This window comes from Uloborus diversus, chromosome 6, assembly GCF_026930045.1.
Source record: "Uloborus diversus isolate 005 chromosome 6, Udiv.v.3.1, whole genome shotgun sequence".
Taxonomy (NCBI): Eukaryota; Metazoa; Arthropoda; class Arachnida; order Araneae; family Uloboridae; genus Uloborus; species Uloborus diversus.
The window spans coordinates 34446659-34464830 of NC_072736.1; the positions used below are offsets into that span (position 1 = coordinate 34446659).

The 18172-nt window shown below is 33.2% G+C and overlaps 1 protein-coding gene across 1 annotated transcript in view; it reads right to left on the minus strand.

The window, feature by feature from the left end:
• Positions 1-8257: 8257 nt before the first annotated feature.
• Positions 8258-18172, minus strand: part of LOC129223740 (diphthine--ammonia ligase-like) — a 30293-nt gene continuing 20378 nt past the window's right edge. The window contains exon 9 of the mRNA XM_054858098.1: positions 8258-12102. Coding sequence (XP_054714073.1) covers positions 11977-12102 — 126 coding nt within the window. The 3' untranslated portion in view covers positions 8258-11976. The remainder of the gene's footprint in view (positions 12103-18172) is intronic.

Sequence of the window (18172 nt, forward strand, 5' to 3'; positions counted from 1 at the left end):
CAATTAATAACAATAATTAGTAGTGAATTTCAAGAATCAATCTAAATTGATCACCATGCGTCTTTAGATTAAATTTGAAATCATGTATAGGAGATCAGGAAAGATGTAACTCCGATGCAATAAAATTAATTAAATAAAATACTGCGTGATAAAATGTTTAATCTCTACTAATAATAAAGCTGAAAGTCTGTGTCTCTGGATCCCAGTATGTCTGTGACGCGAATAGCGCCTAGACTGTTCGGCCGATTTTCGTGAAATTTGGCACAGAATTAGTTCGTAGCATAGACGGGAGTACCTCGAAGCGATTTTTTTGAAAATTCGATTTTGTTCTTTTTCTATTCCAATTTTGAGAACATTTTATCGATCAAATTATTATATCGTGGACCAGTAAATTACCAAGTTTTCACAACGTGGAACTGTAACATATGCGAGCAAATTAACATAGCAAATTAGCGAGAAATTCATCATCCACAATTCGTAAATATACAGGCGAACCAAATGACTTTTTAATTTTCTACTACGGGCAAAGCTGTGTGGGTACCGCTAATAATCAATAAAACATACAAACATTACCTTCCTTAATTGAAAACATTTTCCCTTCAGATGTCCTACGGATGCTACCATCTTTCCGGCTTTAATTCTGGACCCATCTGACCACAAATCGTTGATTTCAACTTTTAAAGCATTTCGGTTTCCAACTTCAGGAATGGTGAACTTTGAAGTTCAAATTAGATTCTGTCAAGAACGGTGTGAAGAAGTAAGTAATAACTGTGTGTGTGTCTGTGTGTAGCTAGCTGCCTTTTAATTTTTAATAATTACTTCTTTCTAAAAATATTTTTTGAGATGAAGGACCACACTCGGATATACAGGCTTTTCTATGTTATGACAAACCGGTACAGGTTTGCGGAAAAAGTTAACCGTTCCTCAAATATTTTTACCTTCCAGAAATTAAAAAAAAAAAAGAAAAAAAAGCACACTGCTTTCTGTTACTTTTTTCAAAGATTTTTTTTTAATGTATAAAATTTGTAATAAATGGGTTGTTTCTCACTTAAAAAAAAAGTCTCTAAAAGCAGGGTTCCAATTTATAGTAGCATAAAAGAAGTTCATTTTCATTATGTTTATAAATCAAATTGAAGAGTCATGACTTCTCTTTCCACGATTTATTTATGGTTATTTTTCCTTAGTTTAACAGATTGCCCTAAAGATTGTATCACTTTTATGCAAATGCACCGCATTGTTAATTCTGATTTTTTTGTAAATGAATCTATATTGCTCCCTAATCTTACTTTTCATGAATAAAATTCATTAATGTTCTCATGCTGCTACATCATTATTCAACCAGTACATTACAAGTAGTTAACAAAACATAACAAAAAAAAGTATTAAAGAAGTATTCAAAAACTATTTTTTAATTTTCAGTATACATATAGTCATATTTTTTACACTAGGTTCGATGTGGAAAAGGCGTTTCCCATGGAAGGAAGAAAAGAAGCTTGAAAGAAAACGATTCATTATCTTTTAATGCATCCAATGCATCACAATTAGATGACGAAGATGTATTTTTTGATGGTGATGACTACGACAACATTCGAGCTGTCGTCCAAGAAGACGGAGAAGCAATACTTTTACCCTCATCGGAAAATGAATACCTCAGGGGGCATGATCAAACGAAATTAAACACTGACACTAACGATGAAGATTCAGAAACATCATACGAAAGTGGAAATTATCCAACAACAGTATATGGGTTCTTCTTCAGTGACTCCAATAGTGAATTGGAGTCAAAAGAACCTAATAAAGTGGAAGATTTGAAAGAGGGAAAAGAGTCCAGTTTGGCTGTCGAAGCAACTGACGTGACACACGAGACTATTTCATCAGAACATTCAAAAACAAATGAATATTACGACAGTACAACTATGTACGATACTGAATCGGAAAACTCTCCCGTGATAAAGGAGCATTTAATGTCTGAATCTCACGGAAAACAAAACTTGGCGGATCTGAATATTGAAACATCAGAAGTCTCAAATAAGACAAATTTTGATGATCAGGAAAACGATTCTGAAATCGAAACTATTACACCAAATAGTACAACTTTCACAGCATCCCCAACATCAGACAGTTCAATTACACCACAAACATCAATTAATTATAACGATACGAGAGCAACAAGTGTGGAACAAATGAAAAGAACTGATACTCCTGTAGACAGTAAAACGGTGAACCATCAACAATCATCAAGTTTCAATAGAAAATTTGCGTTCATTCACAATGAAGAATCTAGCAATGGCACACATTCCTACACTACACCTATTTCATCAAATATCTACTCCCCTTCAGTAAACAAATTTTCCCAAGTCGTAAACAGAACAGATCTAAAAACGGATTTGAATCACAGTAAACGAGGATCATTCCCAAGACCAGATATAAAAGGATTTGGAGAGAGTCATTTACCCGCAACTGGATCCAGATCGGGGCCACATCTCGAAAGATGGCCGCCAGCACGAAAAGATCCCTTTTCAGCGGTAAGAAATCCCTATTCAATGCCTGGTAGAACAGCAACAAATACAGAAACAGCAGAAGAAAAGAAGGAATCAGCTTTTCATCATCACAACAATGACCGGGTTCCCCCTTCACTACCTGCGCCACAAAGATTGGTTGATAACTCTGGCCCCCCAAGAGCATGGAATGTTCCTATACCACCTGTGCAGGGTGCAATTCCAGGACATTCTCATGCGTACCCTCCAATGCAATCGCATCCAATTGAGATTCATGAAGTACCAAGTTCATGGGATAACAGCAAAAATAGAGAATCATCACAGAGGCACACACCAAATTCCCATTACAACATTTACAATCCTCACGAAACTGACAGACAATCACGAATTGTGACTGCAGCACCAAGTTTTCAAGATAGACCTAGAGAAATTAAAAGTACAAATATGTGGGGTTCTAACACCCAGCAATCACCAGGAATACAGATACAGAGGCCTCTGGAAATATTGGATCATCCAAGTCAACGCCACGATAGACATCCTGGATACCCTCCCACTCACAATCAAAATAAGCATCCGAGACCAATGGAAATTCCTAACAACCAAAATGGTAATCCTTTTGAAACGAATCATTTTACTACTAACCACAGGTATGATTATAACAGAGTAAATACGAACCACAATCGCCCAATAGAGTTGCCTAATCAAGCGGGCATTCCAGAACCTTGGAATAACAACCAAAACAGAATTAATAGTCGGCCGACTTATCCGCCAACAAATGTGGATTCTAACAAGTGGGGGAACAGTGCTTCGTCAAATACTAGAGCTCCAAACAAAATTCCAAACAGACAGGATGAAGTACACAATATCCCAAGGCAACAATACCCTCAGCCGCCTCCAAATCAGCCTCCGCCAAGAGCAGATGATAGTTGGAGGACGAATCCAGGACGGCCAAGCGATCCAAATGCAGTTCCTGGGCGAAACAATTTCTACGCTTCACAACCACAGTACAGACCAAGCGAAGTGATAGCAACTACTCAAAAATCTGTTCCTGAAGAAGTGCCACTATCATTAGCAATACTAGTTGGAGAAGATGGCAAAAGTCAAAATTCGGCAAATCAAAAACCAAAGCATCAATGGAGACCTCCAACCCAGTACAATAGAGGATTGCAACGTCACAATATTATTAATAGTAAGTAAATATTTTAATATATCAGTTTAATTTTCTAATTTTTTTTTTTTTTTTTTTTTTTTTTTTTAAAGATTGAAGCTGACCACAGGGAACTACGCGAATAGGGTAATAATTTTAAAAAGTTGAAATAGGCAGCGATTAAAAAAAAACACGTTGAGACATATTTTTGACGCAAAAATTATTTGCCCTCTTCCGCCCGTTATCGAGATATAAGGTATTCATGTCTGCAGAAATTTTAAGGAAATCGCCGGATTTAAAGACTTGGCGAGAAATTTATCACGCAATTTTATTTCTACACGTTTTTTTCACGCGTTTATTTCACAGAATAAAACTTTTCGAACTTTTCTACATAATTCCTAATAACCATTTATGCATTTGTCCCAACATGCTACTAGTTTTTTTTATACCGAATACAAAGAACTCTTTGTCTTAGTATCAGAGTCAATTCCTCTTAAATTTCTTTCCACATAATGCCTCCTTCAGTGGACCAAACAAATGGAAATCATAGGGTGCTAAGTCGGAGCTATAAGGGGTATGAGGCAGTACCTCCCAGTCCATTTTATGAATCGTTCACGTGTTAATTGAGCAACGTGAGGACGTGCGTTGTCTTGCTGGTGAATCGCACCTCTCCTCTGAGATCCACGACGCTTCTCTCTCACGGCTGGCTTCAAAAGAACATCTGAGTATTATTGGCGGCTAATTGTAAGCTACAATTCGAGTTCAAAGTGAGGAAGTTGCAACTTCAATAGGCTGGCCAGAACGGTGTTCGTCAGACACTAATACTCGACCTCTTTTGAAATGCTCTACCCACTGGCAAAAACTTCAACGGTTCATACAACTTTCACCATAAACTTCAGTCATTCTAAAGCAGGGGTTCTCAAAGTGGGTGCCACAGAGAAAGGTGACGGGTACCGCGAAATGCCCATACTATCAATACATATAACAGAGTCAGGCTAGGGTGTTATAAGAAAATTCAAATTCTTCGCGTATCGAAAACGTTTGGTAACCTCTGTTTTAGAACGTACAGTAGCTGGTTTTTTTTACCTTCAGCAATCAAAAAACGTTTCACAGTACGTTTTTCAAGCAAGTGGAATTTTCAAAAAGACCTGACATCGTTGAACTTATTTTTGAGGTTATAAACTAGAGTTGTATCGAGTACACGGTAACTACTCGGTACTCGGCCAAATTTTGATCAGGTACTCGGCCAATACCGAGTAGTTGCAAAAAAATTGAATATTGTTCAAAGCAGATTTTACAATTAATAAAAAAAGTAGAAGCATATAATATACTAAAATCATTTACAATTCAAATTAAACAAGTCAAAATTAACTTTCGAGAATAATATAGTTTTTTATGCTTCTATGGAGTAAATCTTTCATTTTAATGCCCCAAAGTTAATGAAACTTTTTTATTAAAAATGGGGCAAAAAAGGTAAGTGCAGAAAATATGATATTTTTATATTATTAAATGTATTTTCGCCACAAACAAAATTATTTATAAAAAGCATAAAAATACCTTTTCTTAAAAAATAAAACAACGTTAAAAGCACAAAAGTGCAGGAACACTGCAAACACGTGTTTTGGCATTACAAGGAATGTGTTTTTCAATGTGAGATTATGGATTTAAAGACATGCGACAAAGGTTGAATTTTTTTACATTCATTAGCTCAAATTTTATGCACTGAAAAAGACATTCCTTGTAATGCAGAAACACATGTCTGCAGTGCTGCTGCACATTAGTGCTTTTAACGTTGTTTCATTTGCTTTTATAAATTATTTACCTTTGGCGGACTAGAAGTATATAAGATTGATATGTGTTTTAATTCCAACTTGATTTATCCTACCTTTTATTTATTTGCTTATTTTTAATTTAAAAAATAACATATTTGTAAAATTATTGACACAAACAAAATCTTTTAAATAATGCGTAGTTAAATTTCACCTGAAATTTTGTTTTTAAAACCATTATTTGGACATGAAGGTCTATACTACTATTCCAATGAGTTCAAAATTCGTTACGTATGTGTTGGTGGTTCTTCTTAAAACATAATTGAAACACGGTACTCGGTACTCGGCCGAGTACTCAGTACTCAGTCAAAAGTGCGACTCGGTACGTCTCTGTTATAAACCGAGCAATGTTAATCAATCAGGTGATTAAAACTCATATCAGTGTTGCTAATTTAAGATCTCAAATGAATAAAACTTGTACCACGGACAGTTTTCCCTACCACAACTTCTCTCTTTAATTATTGAATGGCCCTCGTACTTAACTTTCTTTCTATAAATTCCAATATACGAGTTATTACTTTCAGCACCCCGCCCGGATCCAATCGATGAAGACAAAGTGTGCACTTCCAAAGCAACAGTGATAGCAACTGCCGTTTCCGTGACACTTGTCTACCTTGGTGTAGTTGCCGGCGCTATAGTTGGCTACAGATGGCACAGGAAAAATAAGAGGAGAAAAGCCATGACAACAGCTCATCCAGTCCATTACCCGCCAAACCCCCCAACGACTAATGTCACATACAGTACACCTGATGTGACTTTCCGAAATGTCTATGGAAACTTCCCAGTCAGTTCTACGTCAACCACATAATGCTCGGAAAACTTTGACTGCAAACTTCAGGGAATTACAATTGGAATCCATTTTGCAAGAATCAATGATGAGTAGTGTCCGATTTAGTAATTTCAGACTGCTCAATGTGATTGAAGATTTGATTAATGTGGCAGCCTTGGACAATTAATGTGTCTAAAACTCATACTTCTGTGATTTTATTTTGATAAACATTTATTGGTCAAGGCTGACCACATGGAAGTATTAAGTGACCGAATTGATATACCCTCAAGGAAATGGACATTTAAACACTGAAAAGAAAGCATTCTTTCATGTTTAAAGTTGATGCTTACTTCCATGTGGAAGAATTTCATGGCGCTTGCTGAAACAAACTGTCAATTGTATATATCTTCCCTGAGTTGTTTCACACTTTTTGATTAACTTGGCCTCAGGGTTAGCTAAATTGCTGTGTATAGGGATTGTTGTATTTAAGGGATCTTGGACTCTACTCTAAAAATTATGTTCATTTCATAATCTGCTTCTCATACTTGTATATTAATTTCTACAACTATAGTTCCTCTAACTACAAGCAATGTGTTATTTCAACCTATATTTATTTTTACACAATGAATTCGTCCATTGAATTTAGAGACAAGTAGAGTAAAATGTGACAAATAAATTTGCATCTGCTTTCAAATTGTAGAAAATTTTCTGCTAATATTGATTTCCAAAACATGTAAGAAATATTAAAACAAATGACTTAATCACACGAGTAACCTCTCAATACATAACAATATCAAATGATTAAAAAAAAAAAAATTAAACCGAAAAATATTTTCTCGAGGCTTAGAAATTTTGAGGGAGCGTTGAGTTTTCGCTTAAAGGTCTGTAAATAAATTTATAGACTGAAAAAATAATTCATAAAGAAAAAAAAGCAGCTAAAACAAATGAATTATGTCAAATAAGTGTTTATGGATTTTCCTGATAACATTTGCTGTAGAATTTTCAAGTTGCTAGCAAAGACTGTTCTACCTGAATGAGTATAACAGGGGAAAAGGAAAAATAGTGAAATATTTTGACAAATGCAAGTTTTTTGGTCTATCTATGCTTTGAATTCGTGAAACTGGCATTCCTATAAAATAACAAACGGAAGTGTTTCCGCTTTTAAACCTGTGGTTTACCATTCCATCTCATTGGTGCTCAAACTGTATCAACGTAAAATTATCGATGAATAGCAACAGAATACGTTAAAAAACCACTCAAATAACATTTTTTTTAATATATAGCACACATGGAAAGTCAATAAATATATAGATATAGATTCACGAAAACAATATGATTGATTTTTTCTGTAAATGTAGTTTGATGTTAAGTGGGTTGCGGAATTGGTAGGCATCACAGATGCTTATAAAATAATTTAAACACATTGACTGCCAACTCAATTTGCATCTAAAAAGGTAATGCTTCTGTAGAAGTGCTGTATAAAACTTTATAAGTAAAAAATAGCACTCTTTAGTTACTCAAATCTTATTCACAAAAATATTATCAACTAGTCCTTATTCACAAAAGAATATTTTGTCTATTGTTGCAGACCTTAGGTAGAAGGAAAATGAATAGGGGGTGGTGTTTCGATAATGGTGACTGTTTTAACTTTTCAGGAAACATCCGAAAGAAAATTATACATAAAATGTTTATGAAGAACACTTATTTTTTTTAGTGTGGTTTTGTCAATTTACTGAACATATTTCCAATTTGCTTCCATGTTCTGACTGTATATAGAATATATAAAAGGAACTAAAAACAAGTTTTTGAATTCTGAAAAATTTGAACATTGTTTCGTTAACTAAGAAAATACTTTCGGTAACTTGAGAAATTGTAAAAGCTCCAACTGTCTTCTCAAAAGAAAGAAAAAAAAATATGTTGCATCTTTGTTTTTGTTGTGTAAGGGAATTGAAAGTCCCTGCAATGTTTTTACTATGTTTTGTAAAGTGATATTCCAATGAATAAAACATGCTTTTGGTATTTCGAACTATTTTTATTACCAAACGTATATGAAAAATATATCAATACATTCACACAGTTAGTTCAAGAATCGAGTGTTTTAAACAAAGTATTTTTACAAAATAGTGATTAATACTAAAATTGTCCTCAGAATTTATTCACATTTCAACTTTGAAAATTAAAAAAAAAATTATCATAACACAAACTGATTGCCATAAGAAATTTTTTTAATTATTTACGTACTGCTTATTATTGACTACCACAAATGTTACATAGAAACTACACCAACATTCAGCAGTAAGTTAGCGTCCCTTAGTCAGGGCAATTCAGAACTATACCAACATAATTGATATATGCAATATACCAATAGCTTGTTTGTCCCATCCAGAGACTGCAGGTTTGTCCTTGCTATGGACTCATCAGTCTGAAATAGGGAATAATCCTGAAGGAGGCAGATGTCATCTCATTGAAGCTGAGAGTACCAAAAAACTAGTAGATAAAGTTAATTATTTACTATTGCATCTGCTACCAGCTATGTTATTCCCTACTCCAGACAGACAAGTCCATAACAAGGACGAAACTGCAGTCTCTGGATGGGTTAACCAGGCTCTAGGTATATTGCAAGTATGTACAAAAGCATTGTTAAAACATTAAATGAATCAATTACGAGACGTGATCAAAAAATAGAGTGAATGAATTTTTATAGTAGCAACTGCTGAAGTTACATCCATATGATGTGATTTGTCTAGTAACGTGATCATATGAGACTGGCAGGGACAAGTTTTAACAAGTTCGAAGTTGTCAGTCAGCTGCCAGAGCAGCTAAAGTGAGGTCAAGTTTATGGTATCTGTCGCAAAACTTGGTTTCAAACAATGCATCAACATTAAATTTTGTTTCAACTTGCAAAAGAGCAAGTTGAAACAAAATGTTAAAAATGCAAAAAGTGGAAACAATGATTAGTTCAAACAGACGAATGACGAATTTAAGAGCTACCAGAAGATCTTGAGCAGGACCGAATTTAGCTTCTTGCCGCCCCTAGGCAGTTTTGAAATCTACTGCCCCCTCCACTTAAGTGATTTATCCAAGGTCAATTTAAATACTGAAAAGCACTTATTTTCACGAGGCTTTACTTTTCACTAGCCCGTCATAAAAGAGAGAATTTAAGTATTGCAAAATATTTCAACTTTACATATTATAATCAAATTTTGATTTTGTGAATAGTAAATTCAAAAAATGTAGTGCATGCAGCCCATGTTTTTCCTTTTAAATATAGCAAGTATTTTTATTGCTATTAAAATTCGCAATCACAAACTTTTCAGGCAATCTGTAAGGCTGAATTTCTATGCGGCTTTAAATCTACACGAGGCTTAAAGAGTTTTTTATTATTTTTACTTCGTTCCAAAAGCATGATGAATTCAAACACTATTTCTTACAATTATATTCTGCATTTAGTATTTGGGTGTCTGAAATTTTGCATTTGATTTTAAACCCTTTCATAAGACAGTGACAACAGCATTTCAATTGACAAAAACAGAATTTAGTTCATTTTTTTCGTTAACAAAGAACTGAACAAAATTAACTGAGAAATAAAAAACACCGTTATTTTAAAATCATTCAGTTTACTTACTTTTTTTTTTTAATTCAAATACACACATTAAAACTATCAAATTATCAAATTGTGGGGTTTAAAAGCGTCACCTATAGTAAAAAACAATACATATTAAAAGTTTTAAAAATATTTGGATTCGTTCTACAAATAAATGGACAATATAGTACATATTTAAGCTTTTCCAAACAGAGTAAGTTTTAACTAACTTACTGAGCGGAAGTAATAACAGCGATAAATAATCCCAAATTTTGTAGTAAGTTAAATCTTCTTGGATTCATTTTTAGGGCTGGTAACTTACTACAAAATACCATGCTTTGTTACCAATTTTTGAGTTGAACCGCACCATTGCTGCGATCGCTCATCTGGTTTGCTAATTCTGCATTAGCTACTAGTTTGTTTGGCTCTCTTGGCTCCCTTAAGACGTTTTTCGCCTCCAGCTCATGTGATTCCTATTCTGCATTGATGAGTGCTAAAAAGCACGAAACTGCAGTCCTCGGACGGAATAACTGAGCTAGTGGTGTATTTTAAGTATTTCTGCCCTTGCCCTGGCTTAGGTTGGTAACTTACTACAAAATACCATGCTTTGCCATCAATCTTTGAGTTGAACCGCACCATCGCTGCGATCGCTCATCTGGTTTGCTAATTCTTGCATTTGCTACCAGTTTGTTTGGCTCTCTTGGTTCCCTTAAGAGGCTTTTCGCCTCCAGCTCATGTGATTCCTATTCTGCATTGATGAGTGCTAAAAAGCACGAAACTACAGTCCTCGGATGGAATAACTGAGCTGGTGGTGTATTTTAAGTAATCCCAAATTACTTTCCAATTCTTTAAACATTCAAGTAATGATTTGTGATGAACACTCCTAAGGGTATAAGATAAATAAAATGCTCTTTTTAAATGCAGAAGGAGATAATGGTCACTCAGCCCTTCCAGTGCTGCATTGTCTTTTTAAGAGAAACCAGATCTTATGTCTGTTTTACTGAGGCTTTTTTTCTGGATGCGCTCCTCCGAAAGGACCTTCTTTGGGTTTAGGGAAAGAAATTCTTGAAAGGTATAGATCAAAAGCATGTTCTCTAGATGAGATGTACTTGGTCCCTGCCGCAAGCTAAAAAGAAACTGATTACCTATTACTGGAAGTCTGTCACACCGCATTTTCTGTGGTTTCGACAATTACGGTAAACTCTGCTGATAAGTTAGGATCAGTTACATCGCTGTACTGGGGAAAAATTTAAAAAGAACTAAAGTTTTATTTTCAAGAATAATACTTTAAAGAATGAGATTGAAGCTAAAATTGCTGCCCCTAAAAAATTTGCCGCCCTAGGCAGCTGCCTACTCTGCCTATTGGGAAAGTGGGCTCTGACATTGAGATCTTATACGGTTTTGTTCAAAGCATTTTAAATGATGAGCTGCAAATGAGACGGGTGGGGCAAAATTTGTTTCCAGGCTTTTGAGTGAAAAATATTTATGGAATACTTACTTGGTATACTTAGACACAGGTACAGAAAATACTGTTCATTTACCTTTCAAAACTTCACAGGAAATTACAAAATAATATGAGGTACAGCTTTTCAGATTTTGAGAAACATACACGTAACACTGCATTTAAAATTCTATAAAGAAAATTTTAAATTAGCCTAGGAAAAAAACACTGCCACCTAAAAACTCTAACATATGTTCTGTAACTCCAATAGAACTATTAAGAGATACTTAAAAAATATCATACAGTTTTTTATTGCTTTTGCAAAGAAAAGGAGTCAAAAAGTCACACACATAAAGCTGGAATGGCCCATTAAAGCAGTCAGTGGGCTTATTTTTGAGCACAATACTTCCCCAAATTTCGCACTGAAAAGATATCCTTCTTAGTGCATGTGAACAATTTAAATGCCATCTCAATTTTATTTCCTGATCAGTATTTTACGGCAATGATTTGACTTCTCTTTCTTCAAAAATTTTGGTATCAGCAGTAGATCTATCTTTTATACAATAATTCTATGCTTTTCCCTATCGAGGAATGCCCCAAAAGACTGGAAACCACTGTAATAATGACTTCACTTTTTATAAAATTTTACCCAACATATCACAGGTTTTCCCTTTTTTCTCTGTTGAGAAAATACAATTAAGGATACATCTCAAGTTTGTATCTCCATACAATTTGTATTTGTTTCTTCAGATGACAATTTTAATTCCTCTGTACTACAAGATGGCAGTTTAATTGGAAGCTTCTGGACACAATCTTTTTGGGTCAAATGTTCACCCTAAAACAAAAATAATAGAAATTAATCCAGATATATCATTCATTAATAAATCACAAATTACATTGCATTATTAAAAAAAAGCCTAAAACAGCACAGCTAAAATGTTCTGTCGTGGGGTGAATACTACAACCAGGTAACTATACAAGTCAGTTTTTGTATAGCTTTGAAGAAAACTCAACAAAGTCACATTTCGAAGGATGTGAAGAATTAATTTAATTGCTATTTAACTACCATTTCTAAATATTATTCAAAAGATATCTTATTTTGATCAAAAAATTTCTACATGAAATACACCGCCAACTCAGTCATTCTATCCGAGGACTGCACTTTCATGCTTATTAGCACTCATCAGCCGCATAGGAAGTAACTGAGCTGGAGGTGGAAAAACTTGGTGGAAAAGTTGGTAACTAACTGAAAAAATTTCTATTTTTCTGATTCTATTTTTCTGAATTTATACTTACATAGCTCTTGGATAATAATATAGCAATAAAAGTTATTTTTCATTAGCAAGATTCATTCATTTTGGCATTTAAAATTTCAATTTTAAAAAATAATGCAATATAGTTTCAGAACGCATTTTAAGTGGTATGAGTAATATGCATTTCAAATACAGAGGAGCAAAAAGGGGTGAAAATATGTCTATGCTTATTAAAACTAAATATGAAATATCTCCGACTAAACTGGAGTAATTATTGAGCAATAAGCAGTAAAGAATTTTGATATTAATGCAGATGTATGTAACAAAAATAAATCACAGATATTAGAAATAAAAATTAGCATTCACTGCTCAACCCATAGTGAGTAAATACAAGTGGTCATAAATTGTGCCTTTATTTAACAGTAGCCAAAGTGGCTACTATTCTGTTATTGTTACAGGACATTTGAACAGAATAAGTATCTATTATTCTGTTCTTGTTTCTTTTTAATCATAACTAAAATGCCGAGTGGCTATGCCAAGGAAAATGTGCCAATAGATCTTTTATAGACTGAATATTGCCTTAATAAACCTTATTAACTGTGAGGAATCAAATAGGCCCATTTTAACTCCTTTTACATAGTTTTCTTAATTAAAACTTGTAGTCATTTACTTTTGGCATTAAATATCTTATAACTAATAACATCGCTATTAGTCTAGAAAAAGTGACTACAGTCGAGTCCCGACTTATGCGAAGGATGCGTTCCAAGACCCCTCTCGTAATTCGAAATTTCGCATTGTAGAAAACTGTATGAACACAAATTTTTTAGAAACAAACAAGTTCTTTTGGACATTTGTAAACACCCCTCAAACTGCTTTAAAGCATTCCTCAACTATACATTACAATTTCTTGAATAAAGAACTGAACACTAATATTAGTGTATTGAAAAAATTAAAAAAAGCTGTTTTATTCAACATAAAGTACTTTAAGATGCACAAAATGAATGATCGATGGGAGGGAAAGACATGAAATAAAACAACACAGTACACACAGTATGTAGTAATAATAAAATGCTGCACTATAATAGTACGGTACAGTGGAAACAGTAATAATATTTATGAGTTAAAAATGAAGATGATGATTTACGCTCCATGATCAGATCGTTATTCTTATCTAATACATTTTAAAATACGGTTGCCTCGTTTTTTCTTTTATAACGTTTCCATTTATGGCAACAGCCTCTCTTAAGGATCTCTTTAATCCACAATACAAGATTAGCTTCCATTTTCATTATATTTACTTTGCTAAGACTCTGGAAGTTTCAATATTGAAGCTAAGTTGTGAAATTTTACGATATCTTTTTGTTTTGACTTTTAATAGTATGTATGGAAGATTCACTTATACTTATTGTTGCGCTACCATCAACGTTTTGTAGTTGTTTAAGCATATCAAGAATCTTAACCCTTTTTTTTTTGTCAGAAAATTTCTTTTACTTCCCATCTTCACAAACTTTAGATGAAACAGCGCACTAAAGTGCATTATATTTCATTAACTTTATTATTTGGAATGAAAAAAAATAAACAATAAAGGAAAGATGCTAAGTGGTTATTTGAATTTGATGCACTAACAATGCAATGTGTGGACTAGTTTGATGTGGGAACTTTCGCTGTCAGTGATGCTAAAGGGATGTAATAACATTCACTAAATCAATATTGAGAGTCAATAAGGAAGCCGATACTTCCTTCCAAAAAATTTTGTTTTGTGGACGAGGAATTTGCATCAACTCTAAAATTCGTTTCGTGCAAAAATTCCCGTTGTAGCCATTTCGCATAGGTTGAATCGCGTTGTAGCGGGAGTCGACTGTACTTATTGTAGTGATTTATTTTTAGAATTAAATATCTTATAACTAAAAACATCGCTATTAGTCTACAAAAAGTGATTTAATAAGGTGATAACTTCAATCATTTTGTCCAATGAAATTCCATTTGTACTTTCATTGGATATAGTAACTGAAAATACATGTAGTTCATTTTCAAAAAAAAAATCACCTTACAGTAAAAAAGCTAAAAGTATACATTTTATTTTCCTAACCAGTGTTATTAAATTTGCAAAGTTTTATTTCTAATCTAATCTTAATTACAAAGAATATAATATCCTCCTCTTCAGTTTCCAAAACTGAACATTTTGAATAACTAATTATCCGCAGTCATATTGACATGCAAATGCTAAAATTGAGCATCTCTTGGTCAGATCTCGATGTGTTTTTTTTTTTTTTGGGGGGGGGGGGAGTAGGAAACAAGAATAAAAAAATAATAAAGTAGGAAAAGTAGGAAAAAATAGGAAAAGATTTTACGTAAATTTAATTTCCAGAAGAAAAGATAAAGTTAATAATGTAATAAAATAATATTTAAGATAACATACAAATACAACAGATATGACTACATAAGTCAAGGATAAATAATCAAATTTAAGATAAATTTTATTGCTAGTGGAAAAGATATTTATATTTTATAACCTTAATAGCATGTAGAAACCAGGTTAAGAAATGTGGAAACGTATTTGTATATACAACTTTAAAATTAAACATACAAATACATCCCTACATTTCTTAATCTGGTTTCTAGATATTATTTAATTTTTCATGAGTGGCAGACAAATCTTCAGCGTGCACAAAAAGGTCTGAAGTTGGCTCAAGCAAGTACGTTTGGTACATGTCCTCAGGTTTTCACATGAAATAAAAAATGAGATTAGGTAGATACTTTTTTTTTTTTTGCAGTCCTTATAATATGTATAGAAAAAGTAATTTTGAGGGTCTGATTTTTTTTTTTTTTTTTTTTTTTTCTGCATAAGAGCTTTAGTAAGCTATGCTGCACCAAACAGAAACGATTGTTTAAATTCGAAAAAGGTGCCAAAGAAGGGAATTGTTTAAGGAGTAAAAGACATAAAACTTCTAGAATTTGAAAACAGTTTGCCCAGATAAGCTCGCAAATGAAGTTTTAAATTTTGAATAACCAACCAAAAGAATAAACAGAAAAATAATTTAGAGTAGAATGAAACATTTCCAACAGAACTGAGAAGAAACAAAAATAAGGGCAAAAGGAAAAATACAAAAATTGGGGAGGGGACAATTCCTGAAGGAAGGAGGACAATTTAGGATGAGGGTAAGAGTTAGTAATTTGTCATTCACCTGCTAATACAAAAAAAACTATAAAACATAATTAATTTAAATAATTTTTTTTTAAATAAAAATTTAAGGAGGGTGCGGTGAGAGAGGGGGCACTTTTAAAGATTTAACACTATCAAAAAAAAAGGTGGAAAAATATTTTTAAAACGAAAAGAAATAGATTAAGTTGAAAAATAAGGAAATTAGGTCTTTCTCTCCTGTAAAAAGTAAATAACCAGAAACATGTCACATGTCTGTGTGAAAACAAAAAAGTTTAGAATTTACTAGCATATACTAATTACAAAATATAAAAACTTCCTAACAATACAAAATGATCCAAAAAATGAACAAACTGTAGTCAATCAAATATAAATCAAAATCAAGGGGGTTAAAGACATTAGGGTGCAAAATACATCTTCTAACTATTTGAAACTGTCCCAAAATAAACTAACAGAATTTTTAAAGTGTTAAAGTGATGGAATGAAAGACCGAGTCGCGAAAACAAAGGAAAGAAACACTCTGACAATCATTGGTATGAAAAATAAACTGTTGGAAACAAAGATACTACTTATAAAAATATGGAAATAAAATTTAAAAAAAAATTGACTTTTGACATCTTGAATTCAAATTATGTTTTTCACAATCACGAGTGTGTGTGTGTGTGTGTATGCGTGTGCGTGTAGGATAGAGACGCAACCTGGAGACGATTTTCGCTAGATGAGCAGCGTCGGGAGGGGCCGATCGACAGTGGTGCTGCAGAGGAATGGGGGGGGGGAATAAAATCATAGGACATCAAAAACAGTCAAATGTGAACAATAAGCAATGTGATTGCTTAAAAAAAAAATGTCTTTCAACAATATAGTTGTAAATTTTTTTTATTAAAAGAATAAAATGCAAGAGTGATTTTTTTAAAAAAACCTCATAATTTGGTGCAATAAAATCATTTTTTTTTAAGATTTGTTTTCTCTTGCAAATATGAAAATATTCTTTAGAGAGCATCCATTTATCGTTTGAAAATACTAACACTTTCAGATCCTGTTATGTAGTCATAAACTATGATACAAAAAGCAAAGTGAATATTAAATTAGTTTTATAGTAAGAAACAATCAACAGCTAACAAGCATTCTCGCATCATGGGCGGCCATATGCAAAATTTTAAAGGAGGGGGGGGGGGGGGCTCAGACATTTTTCCCTGGTTTAGCAGGATATTTTCCCCATTGAAACCGATTTCAGTACAAATTAAAGTAATTAAAATTTGACATTTTTAATAACTTATTCATTAATAGCAGGAGAAGAAATGTTTTTACTTTTCTGCAAAGACAAAAGTACTAAAAGCAAAAAAATTCGAATCCCTAGGGTGGGGGGGGGGGGGGGCTTGAGCCCTCACTTGCCTTCCTATATGGGCGCCCATGGTTTGCATATACAGGAGCAGATGTTTGAATTTTAAAAAAAGGAAAAAGACTTGAAATGCAGAGCAAAACTAAATTTGTTCTTAAATATGGGATATAAAAATTATATAATAAAATAATGAAACCAAATAAATAATGAAATAAGTAAACTAAAGGGTTTGAGTTATGTTATGTATTTCTAGCATTCAACATAAATTTTTGTTCTCGGCTCGTCATTTATGTGGGTCAATTTCTCCCCTCCCTGGCTTTGGAAAATTAATGCTTTACTATGTAAGTTTGTGTGTTTTCATTGATTTCAGATTAAATTTGCATTGAGTTATACACCCTTTGCCACCCCCCCCCCCCTTCCTTGTTCCAAAATTTTTGTCATGAACCAAAGAAAAAATTCTTGCACAGCAGGCGCCATGTTATAGTAGAAATGCCAAATTGGCATAACTGCCGTACCTGAAAAAAGTCTGTCAAAAAACATTTTAAGGCTCAGAAATGCTGCATTGCCATATAAACATTGGATGATCAACTAGTCAACATTGATAGTATATCAGGGTAGAAAATATCCATTAAAAAGAAAGAATTTACAGTACATATTTGCATGTGGCTCTATAACCCCAACTTTTAAAGAAAAAATGAAGAAGAAAAGAACGGAATTCCGTATTTAAATCGATTTTTGATTTTTCTCTAAAAATCGGAAGCGTGCTGCCTTTTTTTTTCGCAAATACACCCTTTGCAAGGAAAAAAAATGAAATTTAATAACAGGGTGGCGACAGGAACTGTGAAAAAAAGTTCCCTGACTTTTCCCTGATTTCCCTGATTAAGTTCACCAAATTTCCCTGATTTACGTTACCAATGATAATGGTTTTCTTTCTTTGCTCTACTTGAAATCCATTGTATATCTGTATAAAATGCAGTATTTTTAACGTTTTAAGCTGTGTAAAGTTGTTGAACTAAAGATATATTTTCAAAAGATGTTACTTTTTTTTTAATAAAATGGTTAAAAAAATATATCAAGTCAATCTTTGGGAGAGGGGAGGAGGAACCTGCAAAACAGTACATTAAATTTTTCTACAATGGAAAGATTATAGAAA